This window comes from Periplaneta americana, chromosome 4, assembly GCF_040183065.1.
Source record: "Periplaneta americana isolate PAMFEO1 chromosome 4, P.americana_PAMFEO1_priV1, whole genome shotgun sequence".
NCBI lineage: Eukaryota > Metazoa > Arthropoda > Insecta > Blattodea > Blattidae > Periplaneta > Periplaneta americana.
Genome location: NC_091120.1, coordinates 17,431,183 through 17,445,899, shown reverse-complemented (window position 1 = coordinate 17,445,899; position 14,717 = coordinate 17,431,183). Strand labels below are relative to the sequence as shown.

Here is a 14,717-nt window from a genome sequence, read left to right as displayed (position 1 = left end):
TGTGTAAGTATTTAAGTACAAAGTAAATATAGAGTACAATTATTAACTAGTGATGTGAAACAAATTTATAATATAGACTACAGTAAATAACTGTAGTTTACATTGTAATGGTCATTAATTCTATACATCTGAAAACATAACAAATTACAACATATGAGAAAATCTATTAAATAAAAATAGTTTACACAATGCAAAATATACTAGAAATTGATTTATATTATGTGTGTTCGCTAAACGTATTGCAATGAATAATAATGTATATATGTATTTATATAGTCTATATATTACATATAGATTTTTTAACATTTAAAAATGAAGCTTCTCCTCCTGTTGTCTAAACAACATTTTTATAATATGAAAAACTTCGCTCCACAACACATGATGTGATGGAAAGAACAGAAAATATTATAGATCGTGTTCAAAAGTAGATAGGGTTTTGTGAGACTCTAGCAAACAATTATTGTAGCACTAGCCGTACCCGTGCGCTCCGCTGCACCCGTTAGATAGCTATAAATATAAAGTAATTACATAATTAAAATAGAACATTTGATCTCGGGAACATTCGAGTTTGGTAGAAGGATAAATCGGTTATTATGTTACTTAATTTAAATTGCATCCAAATAATTAAAATGCGATCATTTTGATCCAGAGACCACTCATTTGGTCATAAAAATTAGTTTAGGAAATACAGGAAACGAATGTACAGAATAGCGTATCAAGTTTTCTGTGCATAAGAAGCTATTTTAATCTTACCTGTCCTCGATTGACTCAGAAGTTACTGTAATAACATGATAGCATTATGTCCATCTAGAGAAACTACACTTTCCAATGGTGAATTAATAATTAATCATACAAATCGGTTAATTTAGCTTCCGATATTACTTCATACAAACACAGAAACATTATCTGTAGGCTATGTTTCATAGCTTTCGATTGTTGTTGTCCAAGGCCCCTTATAGACGAAGTCATTTGTTTTTTATTTCATTACACTGCTTAGATGGCGTTGTTATTGTAATTTTGAAACTTATTTAACTCATTAAATATCAGTCCTATCAACATTTTGCATGGAGTAAAACTTATCGGAAATTATTTTTAAAGAAACTTTTCTTATTTAATATTTTTCATGAAAATTAATAATAACGGAGATATTTCGATTTATTTAATTCAAGCCACCTTGTAACCCCCCTTTTAAATAAAATATATAACCTAAGTACTGAGTTACAACGAACTTAATTTATATTAAAAATTTCATATAAATCGGTTCAGCCATTATCGCGTGAAAAGGTAACAAACATCCAGACAGACAGACAGACATACAAACAAAAATGTCAAAAAAGCGATTTTCGGTTTCAGGGTGGTTAATTATACATGTTAGGACCAATTATTTTTGGAAAGTCGAAAATTACCAGAAAAATTTTAGGCTACAGATTTATTATTAGTATAGACTAGCCGTACCCGTGTGCTCCGCTGCACCTGTTAGAAATAAATATAAAGTAATTACATAATTAAAATAGGACGTTTGATCCAGGGAACATTCGTGTTTGATAGAAAGATAAATCGTTTAATATGTTACTTAATTTAAATTGTATTTAAATAATTAAGTGCGGTCATTTTGGTCCAGAGAGCACTCTGAAGTTACTGTAATTACATTATAGCATTATGTCCATCTAGAGAAACTACACTTTCCAATGGTGAATTAATAATTAATTATACAAATCGGTTAATTTAGCTTTCGATATTACTTCATACAAACGCAGAAACATTCTCTGTATGCTATGTTTCATAGCTCTCGAGGCCCCTTATAGACATAGTCATTTGTATTCTTTTCATTACACCGCCTTAGACGGCATTGCATTTTAATTTTTAAACTCGTTTATCTCATTAAATATCAGTCCTATGAAAATTTTACAAGGAGTAAAACTTATCGGAAATCAGTTTTAAAGAAACTTTGTTATGTAACATATTTCACAAAAATCAATAATAAGCGAGATATTTCGATTTATTTAATTCATGCCCCCTTATAAACCCCCTTTTAAATAACGTATTTTGAATGTCATATAGCCCAAAATCTAAGTTACAGCGAACTTAATTTATATTCCAATTTTCATATAAATCGGTTCAGCCATTATCGCGTGAAAAGGTAACAAACATCCAGACAGATAGACAGACATACAAACAAAAATTTCGAAAAAGCGATTTTCGGTTTCAGGGTGGTTAATTATGTAACTATGTTAGGACCAATCATTTTTGGAAAATCGAAAATTAGCAGAAAAATTTCGGCTACAGATTTATTATTAGTATAGATAATCAGGATTTGTTTCAAGAATGGGTTTTTCTGTGATAGACCCAGGAACTACTCTATCAGTTATTTCCGATGAAGTTCTTCTCGATAATAATACTATTTTACACACAATTTCAAATTAATTTAACTATAAATATATTGAGATTAGGACAAATATTTATATGACACTTTTTGCTCGGAATGTCTTCGAAAAATAAACTCCGTAAGGAATGGTAAATCCTCGTGAATCACCCTGCATAACAATTCCTGTCTCATATGAATGCCTATTCGCTTCTATAAAGGAAGCGATTTGAACGAATTCAGTAAATAATGAAATTGTTTAATTAAACTGTAATAAGCTTATGTACTGATTTACTCGCTTTCATATTTTTGCACGTTGATAGTAGATATTAATGAATGTTTATTTTCTCTTTACAGACGGAACCAATCCTTCATCAGCACTAAATCCCCTGAATATTGTAGACATGATGGCGTTGCTAACTTCGTCAAGATTCGAGCTGGAATTGAGTGAAATGACTTCGTCAAGAAAATTTCCTCCGAGGGAAGTGAAATTACCTATCCTAAATCGTCATCTCTCAGCGCCTCTTGGATCGTCATACCTGCTCTAGACACGTGAAATCTTCAACCAATGGAGAAGCCTCTTCCATAATCGACCTAGTGCACTAACATTTGTCACTCCAGTTGCGTAGTTATTGGATAAAGTTGATACAACATTCGTCAGCTTCATCTCACATATCTAGTTCATTCTAATATTGAAAACGTTTTTTCGACAGTCTTTTAAAATCCATTTGCAATATTAAATTTCACTTAATATTAACTATCTATTCCTTAGTAATTTTATTTATTCTATCTATCGAAATCTCTTGTAATTTTTTATGGATATCGGCCTATATGTATAGTAACACAATTTGAATCAAACATAGTCTATATTGAAAAAAAATATAATCGTAGTCTATGAAAAAAAAAAAAACAAAAGGCTATAACAGTTAAAGAAATAGACCCAACTTTTATTAAAGTTTCGTGTTATTTATTGTACTGAATCTAATTTATTTGATCACGAAGTCATTGTATATAAAATTCTGCTCTAAATTTAACATTTTCTCCAGTTACTTGTAATGAAAGAGTTTGAAGTAGGACAGAAAATTAACTGCAATATCATGAACATCTGGAATATTCGTGTTAACTCATAGTTATTTGTCGAAATCTAGGACTATGGAGAATCCTTATTCGAGACCTCAATTTAAAAAGAAATGAACTGTCGTATTTACAATTATTTTTTTGCCTAATCGAGTGACTGTTGAAACTTAAGCTTCATATTCGTAGGATTTTGGGTTTTTGTCTCTAGAGATAATGATTACGGGTGGACAAACAGATGAGAAACTGAACTAGCTGGTAATTAATCGTTAGCGCAAATAGCTGATGGCAGTTTATCTCTGCGTTACATTGAATCGTCTGTGGGAGACAAACTCTGACACGGGGAGAGAGACAGAGATGGAGCAAGACACGAAGTTGTGACATTAAAACTTCAAGAGACACAAAATTAATGGCATCCTTCGTTATCTCTAAATTACCTTCTAAATATCCCATCCGAACGGGAGGGGCGTCTTTGTTTCTTCTACACTGTTGTATAAATGTGTAAGCATTTTTTATTAAAAGACAACTTCGCTTCATTCAAGATATCCATTATTCTTAACAACGTGACTGAACTTTCCAGTTAATTAATTTGGAAATGATTCTAGAAAAGATTATTAACAACCTATTGTGCATAGAAATTAGGTAGTTGAAGAACATTTATTGAAAAAGTATTGCGATTTCAAAAAGTCTACCTCTCTGAGGACAGTAATTTTAATAGTAATTGTGTAAGTGCATGACATAGTCACATTTTACCATATTTTATAGTAGTTTGAGAATACTTTTTAATATAATTCCCTCCAGATATTATATTTCGGTCATTTGAAGTGCTAAGTAAAAACTTGACAACTAGATTTTGGTTTTAAAATCTACGTACTGAACGCTGGCGTAGCGCAACTGGAAGTTTGGAAGTGAAAAGTGCAATACGACGATGGCGAGTGTTTTGCTAACTTGGTGCGATTGTGCCCGGTGGAAATAGGGGATGGAGGGTGAACCGGGAAGAACCTCAGCAACTACCTCCGAGGAAGCCGTCAGCGTCAGTAGAAGAGCCTCCATCGAAGATGTGGACCAGTACCTCGAGTCTCACCCAGAGCTCATCCAGAAGTGGCTGCTGGAGAAGGCGGATCCGGATTTCGTGCAACGCCTTCTGTCAAGTCGGGGAAGCGTCAGCGTGACGGGCGTCTGTCCCGAGGGCTCGCGGAGCTCCTCTACGGCCAGCCTACAGCAGGACGAGGGCCACGGCAGCAACAACAATGGCGGCATCATCCCCAGGAGCAAGCGCAACTCCGTCACGTCTGAGCTCTTCCAGATCTGGCTGGCAGCGTCGCCTATCAAGAGGGCGAAGTCACCCAACAGGTGAGAAAACAAATTTGATTGTTGGAATATTCAGTATGTCCGTGATTACTAGACTTCGTGGAATTGCCACGAGAATCGTAAGGTTTACTGCGCACGCGGTATAGACTGTATGAGAAAGGGACGTGCAAAGGATGGAATATGCCTCTGATGTAAACACTGAGCAGTATACTGCGGTTACAATAAAACCTGTATCCTGCACTCAAGAAATATAATGAATGATCATTGAAGTAGCAAATGTCTAAACATGTAAATACACAATTATTTTGTAGTGAGATATATTAACTCTTAAAATGTAATGTAAGATACTCACATCATTCTTGAATATGTGTATTGCAGTGAAGAGTTACGTACATTTTGAGCGACTACAAAGTAACCTCCTCCGATGGTCACTTAAACAGTTTTTATATTGGGAAAATGTACGTTCAACATCACACGATGTAATACGTGCATATTTGAAGAACGGAAAGTCACTACTTTTTAGTACACCAACTTCAGACGTCTTGTCGTGACCTGATAGTACATCATTTTTAGCAATAAAGTTTCTCAACTTACATTTCACTTTTTCTGAAATTAGTGAATTGTTATTTTGGATAACGGTTTGTGATACTTTATCCACTATATTAAGGGCTTCTGAGAGTTGTAGTTTAGACGATTCTAACAGGGTGATGCTTTTGCACACGATTTTAAAATTAGAGTCATTGAACACAATATCTTCCAATATTCAGAAAGCAATGATTTTACAGATGCAACAGCGGAACTGTCTGTGCTATCCAATGCATCAATTACCTCCATTATTTTACTGTAATGTTCAGCATAATTCTTGTTTGCACTGAACAAATGTTAAGCTTTGATAAGCTTTGACTATTCCAACCACAGTAATGCAAAAACAAGTGCTTACATAGGTATACATTAGCTGTAGCTGCTCTATCTACTTGGATCGGTCACAACTCTTAACATGAACTGCTTATACTACGAGACCGGGAGGTCGCTCACCTCTTCTATACTACCGTACATCGGCAACCTGATTGCATGCTGCGTGTGGCAATTCAACGAAGTCTAGTGATTACAAATGGGTATAACTTCATAACGATGTACATTACGAACTTTATACCAGTATCATAAGAAACACCTGAAAGAATTCCTGTTTTGAATATTGCGGTATGTCTAATTGCCAGAAAAAACTATATATGGCAGCAGAAGAAAATTTATAGAAGCTGTCAATATGGGTTTCTTTCGTTCGAGTGTGCCAGTCTTTTCTTACGTTTAAAGAGTAATGGAACGGAGAAAAGTTCTCTCCGGCACCGGGATTTGAACCCGGGTTTTCAGCTCTATGTGCTGATGCTTTATCCACTAAGCCACACCGGACACCCATGCTGGTGTCGGACAGAATCATCTCAGTTTAAGTTCCAATTCTTGGGTTCCCTCTAGTGGCCGCCTTCTGCACTACGTCATAGATGTCTATGAACGTAGGACTGAAGTCCACACATGTGCTGAGGTGCACTCGTTATGAGTGACTAGTTGGCCGGGATCCGACGGAATAAGCGCCGTCTTAAATCACGAAGTGATTTACGCATATCATATATATTATTTTAATGTACCGAAGTACATATGATATTTCCATGCAGATATTCTGCGTCATCATACAATGAAAGAATAATGGAACGGAGAAAAATTCTCTCCGGCACCGGGATTTGACATCTATGACGTAGTGTAGAGGGCGGCCACTAGAGGAAACCCAAGAGTTGGAACTTAAACTGAGACGATTCTGTCCAACACCGGGATGGATATCCGGTGTGGCTTAGTGGATAAAGCATCAGCACGTAGAGCTGAAAACCTGGGTTCAAATCCCGGTGCCGGAGAGAATTTTTCTCCGTTCCATTACTCTTTCATCGTATGATGACGCAGAATATCTGCATGGAAATATCATATGTACTTCGGTACATTAAAATAATATACAGTCTTTTCTTCTTTTTGTATTATTGTATTGTAGCAAATGTTCATAACTAGGGGGCAGATGTTGATGACCTAAAAATCTACTTAAAATCATCATTAAAATGTCCTTAAACTAATGGAAAAATGACATATATTAAAAAAAAAGACATTTAAATACATTATTCACAGTACTCGCACCACAATTTCTTAAAAATTAGTCACCTTGTTTCAATGACTGCCCTGCAAATCTCGGAGACAGGAGGCAACTTCCTGGAATTTGGCTTTGATGAAGGAAAAGGGCATGCAAAAAATGAAGGTTTTAAGGGAAAACTATAGATTTTTAATGAGGGTTTACAATGTGTTTCAATCTGGGCGGTCCATGTCAGTGCCTTCATTCTCCGTCGCCTCCTCCTTCCGCTCTTCACTTTTGTTACCAGATCTTCCAGATGAGGGAGTGTGAATGACAAAACAAATTTTGGGCGCAGCGTGCATTATTGCAATCTTTATGTTAAAAATACTATCTACTACAGTAGACATCCCCTACGAACTATGTTGGGGACACAACATCCTTTCCAGGACACGGTGAAAGTTTCCCTCCTTCCAAACATATTTTCTAAAGACACCCTCGTACCGATAAAAGAACAGTAGCGGTCAAAGCCCTCACTTAAACTAAGCTGTTGACAAGCATTTTATATTACTTCCGTTGTGTGACGTGAAGCCTTCAGTGAAATGAGGGATGGACTTTAGAGTCTGTTCCAAACTATAAAACTCAAACTTTACTATTATTCACTTATTCATGTACCGGTAGGTAATTGCTACTGATTTATTTGCTTAGAAAAAGATTTAACAGATCTATCGGAAAAGAATAAAGTAAAATGCATTCCAAATGATCTAAAAGTTCTTCAAAGTATTAAAAAATGATCAAGAAATGCTGAAAAAAAAATATACAAATGACCTATTAGTTCAAAAACGTCAAGAAATGCAAAAAATGCATTAAAGGAATTATTATTACGTTGATATTGACATGGAAAGGATTTTTATATTAATAGGTACCGTCCTAATGTGAAAAATAAGGAGATGACTTTTCATCAACATCCTTCCCCTAATCATAAGAAACAACTCAAAGAATTTCTATTGTGAATATTGCGGTATGTTTAATTGCAGGAAAAAAACTACTTATAGATGGTAGCAGAAGCAAATGGAAGCTGTTAATATGGGTTTCTTTCGTTTGGGTGTGCCAGTCTTTTGTTCTTTTTATATTATTGCATTGTTGTAAATATTCATAACCATCGGAACAAACAAATAACAGGAATTCAAAAAGCGTGGTATTCAATCATATGACTTATCTTTAATTTAAATTATGCAATTATAAATTTAGATTGTATTTTTTAAATTTGTCAACGTTTTCGCCATTCAGTATGGCATCTTCAGACATTGATAATTAGAAGTATCTTGTGAAAAAAATCCTTGCATTAAAATTGTAGTGATGATTTTTACATAATATCAAAGTATAGATTGTTGATGTCAATATTAAAAAAACATTAAAAAACGGTGAAACACTTAAATGTACCACACATAGTAGTCATATCGTAGTTCAATTAAATTACTTTGATATGACTGGTTGTAATTTAATCTTATTTTGTTTTTGTAAAAAATATGCATAATTAATAATTCTACATATTTAAATAGTAGTCGATAACCATTTCTTTTCATGTACTTCACACATTCAAACACAGTTTTTTTTGGCTGTTATTTATACTCCTTTAACATCTTTGATCATATCGCGAGTTAATCTTTTAGGTGAAATCCGAAGGCCTATGTACTATTGTTGAGTACTGGTTCTATTGTTGTGAACTAGATGGCGTCTGTAGATGTTTACTGATTTGTTATGAATATGATTTTGGTGAAGAATGAAGCCGGTGATATTCAGGGATGTTGTGGCCCGAATTTCCTGACATTTGCTTTATAGTTGAGGGAAAACCCTGAAAAACCTCAACCAGAAAATTCAACCCAACCGGTAATCGAACACGTGCCCTCTGCGTAAGAGTCCAGCATGCTGACCCCTATACCACAGACGTGGTCCACAATTTTTGTATTCTTTTAAAATGATTTAATGTGGTAATATAAGTGATATACGCATTTGATTAACAGTATTCATGTACATTATTTCAGCGTAATATGTTATGGTTACTTAACTTGATTCCGATTAAATATGCACATTTGAAATTTGATTTTAATTGATACACTTAAGTGTTTCACTGTTTTTTTTTATTTTTTTAATATTGACATTAACATTCTATAATTTCATATTATGTAAAAACCTTCACTACAGTTTTAATGCAAGGTTTTTTCACAAGATATCTCTAATTATCAATGACTGAAGACGTCATACTGAATGGCGAAAACGTTAATAAATTTAAAAAATACAATGTAAATTTATAATTGCATAGTTTACATTAAAGATAAGTTAAACTATATGATTGAATACCATTCTTTTTTAATTTACTACTCGACATATTGGAATATCAAAAATGAACTCAAAAAAATAACAGGAACGTAGATTTGGCGCGCTGAGACAAAGACGTCATTTGCAAGTGGACACCGAAGTCCCCCGACTTGAATCTCAGCTGATATATCATATCTGCAATGTCGCAGACTCCATTCCATTAGATACGCTGTGTGATACGCGGGTTCACATTGAGTGTTTGAGAGGTATGCACTATACATTTTTTTAGTTGCTCTTTCTAGTGTCACCATTTTCATGTACATGCGACTACCGACAGAGATTATATACCCGTTTATAATCACGGATGTTTTCTGTGGACACTCTGTATTTCTTTCATAATGTGTCCCCATAATACAGGCCTACGAAATTGACAAGGTTGAACAGGTCTGGGCTTTTCTTTAGCACGCGACACTGAAACTTTCAACTTGCATTTTCCTAACTTTTACGGTGCGAGAATCTGTGATACGTCAGGTTAATTCAGGCTTTTCGTATGCCCATACGAATCTGTGATAGGATAGGTTAGGTTAGGTTATATTAGGTTAGGTTAGATTAGGTTAGGTTATGTTAGGTTAGGTTAGATTAGGTTAGGCTTTTGGCGTGCTTTGTATACACGAATCTGTGATAGGTTAGGTTAGGCTTTTGGTGTGCTTTGCATACACGAATCTGTGATAGGTTAGGTTAAGCTTTTGGTGTGCCTTGCATATACGAATCTGTGATAAGTTAGGTTATTTTAAGCGTCAACGTGCAAAGTGTGCTGTTTGTCTGCCAGGCCGGTGGCGAGCAGCCTGCGGCGGAAGCAGCTGGATTTGATGGACGAGAGCGAGCTATTCATGGAGCTGATCCGCGACGTGGCCAACGAGCTGGACATCGACGTACTGTGCCACAAGATCCTCGTCAACGTGGGGCTGCTGACACACGCGGACCGCGGCAGTCTGTTTCTGGCCAGGGGCCCGCGAGACTCCCGCTACCTGGTGGCCAAGCTCTTCGACGTCACCGTGGACACCGGTGAGCAGCATGCCTTTCAAATTAAGACTTTCTCGTTACAGTAATATGTCATTATAACGAATGACATATTAACGGAATATTCAGTATTACTTACTTACTCACTTACTTGCTTACTTACTTACTCACTTACTTACTCACTCACTTATTCACTTACTTACTTACTTACTCATTTACTTACTCACTTATTTACTCGTTTACTTACTCACTTACGACTTACTCACTTACTTACTCACTCACTCACTTACTCACTGACTTACTTACTCACTCACTCACTCACTTACTTATCACTCACTTACTTACTCACTCATTTACTTACTTACTCACTCGCTCACTCACACATACTTACTCACTCATTCACTCACTCACTCACTCACTTACGTATTTACTTACTTACTTACTTACTTACTTACTTACTTACTTACTTACTTACTTACTTACTTACTGGCTTTTAAGGAACCTGGAGGTTCATTGCCGCCCTCACATAAGTCCGCCATCGGTCCCTATCCTGAGGAAGATTAATCCAGTCTCTACCATCATATCTCACCTCCCTCAAATCCATTGTAATATTATCCTCCCATCTACGTCTCGGCCTCCCCAAAGGTCTTTTTCCCTCCGGCCTCCCATTTAACACTCTATATAGCTACATTTCTGGATTTGCCCATACGTGCTACATGCCCTGCCCATCTCAAACGTCTGGATTAATGTTCCTAATTATGTCAGGTGAAGAATACAATGCGTGCAGTTCTGCGTTGTGTAACTTTCTCCATTCTTCTGTAACTTCATCCCTCTTAGCCCCAAATATTTTCCTAAGCACCTTATTCTCAAACACCCTTAATCTCTGTTCCTCTCTCAAAATGAGAGTCCTTCATAACCATATAGAACAGTGGTCGTCAGCACTCGCTGATATGTGCAATGGGTACGCGGTGCCGTCCCGTGTGCACTGTCGTGCAACAGGGAGAGATAGAGAGCATACCCGCTAGCAGCTACGAGAGCACTATAGTGCACTGCGTTTTCCGCGGGTAAGAAAGGCTAGCCCCAGCGTGCTCTGTGCTGACGACCCCTGGTATAGAACAACTGGTAATATAATAATTGTTTTATAAATTCTAACTTTCAGCATTTTTGAGAGCAGACTAGATGACAAAAGCTTCTCAATCGAATAACAACACGCATTTCCCAATTTATTCTGAGTTTAATTTGCTCCCGGGTGTTATTTATATTTGTTACTGTTGCTCCAAGATATTTGAATTTTCCCACCTCTTCGAAGGATAAATCTCCAATTTATATATATTTCCATTTCGTACAATATTCTGGTCACAAGATATAATCATATACTTTGTCTTTTTCGGGATTTGTCCACACCTGTGGAGTAACGGTTAGCGAGTCTAGCCGCGAAACCAGGTGGCCTGGGTTCGATTCCCGGTCGGGGCAAGGTACCTGGTTGAGGTTTTTCCGGGTTTTCCCTCAGCCCAATATGAGCAAATGCTGGGTAACTTTCGATGCTGGACCCCGGACTCATTTCACCGGCATTATCACCATCTTATTCAGACGCTAAATAACCTAAGCTGTTGATAAAGCGTCGTAAAATAACCTACTAAAAAATTAGGGATTTACTACGACATTATTTTCTTCCACATAATTTCATTCATTCCTAGTTTCCTGTCTGCAGACAGGTGTTTGAGTGTAAACTTGGTATTCCCCAATCTTTCCTATTTTCTGCCTTCCTCTTAGTCTCCGTATATGATCCATATATATTAATGTTGTCTATAATTTAATATATTTTTCTACCCCGAACTTATCTTTCATTCATAATTCCTTTCCTTCTGTAGGCAGTTTCTTCCTAGCCATAATCCAGCAAATTCCTTCGGTGAAGAAAGAACGATGCTGAAATAATTATCTTATTGAACAACACGGTGGTAATTATATTTAACTTTTTTTTGTTGTAATACACTCCCTTTCCTTCATGAACACATTGGCGTTCTTTTATTTTTTGCAGGATCTAAAATTTTGCCAAAGTTATGGCCATTTGAAACTGGAAAGTTAGGCCTACTTTAGAATAAAATTATAGTTATACTTTTTGTGACGATTAAATAAAAGTTATATCAGAACAGATTAAATTTATGGAAATATTGAAAAGAATTCCGTCCAAGTTGTAGCAAGGAATCATGGTCTGATAGATGAAAACCATGCCTACGCTTCTGGGCATCCTTATCTCCTTACCCTGTTAGCATATTATATGGGTGGCGATGATCTGCGTCACTAATTCTCTATGACTATTAATGATCGAGGACGGCTGACAGCTGTCAAACTGCAAGCGCGTTATGAAGCTCTGTTGTCGATATTCACTGAATTGTCTGGCCATTAGCTACATATAATTCTCTAATCTTTTACTCTCGTCAGCAATGGAGTAACTGTTTTCCTAATGTTTGTTTTAATTAACTCATAGATAATATTAGCCGAGAATGGAGAATCAGAGAAAAATTAATAAATTTACAATTTATATAATAATAATAATAATAATAATAATAATAATAATAATAATAATGGCTTTATTTAACCTGGCAGAGTTAAGGCCGTAAGGCCTTCTCTTACACTCAACTTTCACAGTTGAACATAAAACTGGATCCGAATTAAGTAATTACATACTGATACAATTTAGGTACATAATGAGATCAAAAGACGTAGTTACATAAAATTTACCTCATAAAATAAAAATAAACTAGTGAAATACATAATAATGTTGTTAGAATCAAATACGAATCACATAAAAATAGAAGCTGATAATTCAATGAAAAAAATGTACACAGTAAAAATAAAAATAAACACATCAGTATACATATTACTATTAGATTACAATTAAGTAGGATTTACATAATTAAACCAGAAACCGACAATTGAATAAAATGTACACAAAAAAATAGATTAGTAATAAAAAAAACAACACAGTGGGATATATTGGCGTTAAGTGATAAATAAACACGATTTAGATAATAAAAATAAGAAACAAAAGAATAAAAATAAATACGTGGAACACATTCCTGCCGGTCTCAAGTTGCGCTCGGGCGCGGGTTCGATCCCCGCCTGGGCTGATTACCTGGTTGGGTTCTTTCTGAGGTTTTCCCCTACCGTAAGGTGAATGCCAGATAATCTATGGCGAATCCTCGGCAAATACCATCTCGCTACCACCAATCTCATCGACGCTAAATAACCTAGTAAGTTGGTACAGCGTCGTTAAATAACCAACTAAAATAAAAAAAAATGCTAACGCAACGTCATATGATGCGACCACGTGACGAATTTATCTGGATTTCATGGCATCATTTTTGCTTGGACATAAGAAAAAAATTTTTGTATCATTACGTAAATAAATAAAATTTAAAAAGTTAATAATTATTAGTTATATAATTAGTAGGGCTAGGATTTTGATGACGTATAAATCATAAAAAATGTCCTAAAAACAATGCATTAATGACGTATAAATCTTTAAAAAATGCCCTAAAAATTGATCTTACATAATTGGCTCAATAGGAATATTAATATTTAGACTAGTAATTAAATTAAATTCTAGTACCAACATTCAAGTTTATTTAATTTTACATAATTTTTCTAAGTAGTACACTTTAATTAATTATTTTACCTGATGTAGTTTCCATGTAGCCCATCACAAGGCCACTCTTATACGGAATTAGCAGGTATAGAGGAGTCTATATTGAAGGGATGGTTGGACTGATCCATTACGTGGGGTGTACTACGTTAAAATGACAATATTTTTGTAGAAAAACGATAAAAATAATATAGCTACAATATAATGGGTATTAATTGAAAAAATATGTAGAGAAAATATCGAAGGAAATAAATAATATTTTACATTAATAATGCGGATTTATGGCCAAAATTAAATGAAAATACCCCAAAAATGACCGAATAAAACAAAAAATGCTCTTGTGAGTAGCAAGAGGTAAAATATACAAAAAAAAATCCCTAATAAATATGTTTTAAAATAGGCACTCAGTTTATCACTTAACATATAAATACTAAAGCAGCAATGTTTCTGGCTTACTAGAAAAAAGATGCGATTTCATCAAAATCCTAGCCCTAATAATTAGTTACACATAATTTTAGTTCCTTGTTATAAATAATATATTTCATTAAACACAATATGTAGCGTTTCGCTGATGCATTTACAATCGTAACACGAAAAGAGTATAACTATCATTATCAATATTATACAGTAATAATAATAGTAATAGTAATAATAATGATAATAATAATAATAATGATAACAATAATAATAATAATAATAATAATAATAATAATAATAATAATTGTAATTTTAATTAAATTTTTTGTTGCAAATTTTTTTTTTACAAGATTACAAGATTTTTATTGCAAGCAAAAATTACATACAATAACAAAGATTTTACAATACTATTGTAATACTCGTATATGAATATTCTTGAAAATTCGGAATTGATTACAAATCTCATA

At 34.8% G+C, this 14,717-nt stretch overlaps 1 protein-coding gene across 7 annotated transcripts in view; it reads left to right on the top strand.

Moving 5' to 3' along the window:
• Pde6 (phosphodiesterase 6) overlaps positions 1–14,717 on the top strand; it is an 840,004-nt gene that overhangs the window by 444,139 nt on the left and 381,148 nt on the right. For all 7 annotated transcript variants that reach the window (XM_069822899.1, XM_069822895.1, XM_069822898.1 and 4 more), the window contains 2 exons: positions 2,720–4,789; positions 9,997–10,232. In XM_069822899.1, coding sequence (XP_069679000.1) covers positions 4,416–4,789; positions 9,997–10,232 — 610 coding nt within the window. In that variant the 5' untranslated portion in view covers positions 2,720–4,415. The remainder of the gene's footprint in view (positions 1–2,719; positions 4,790–9,996; positions 10,233–14,717) is intronic.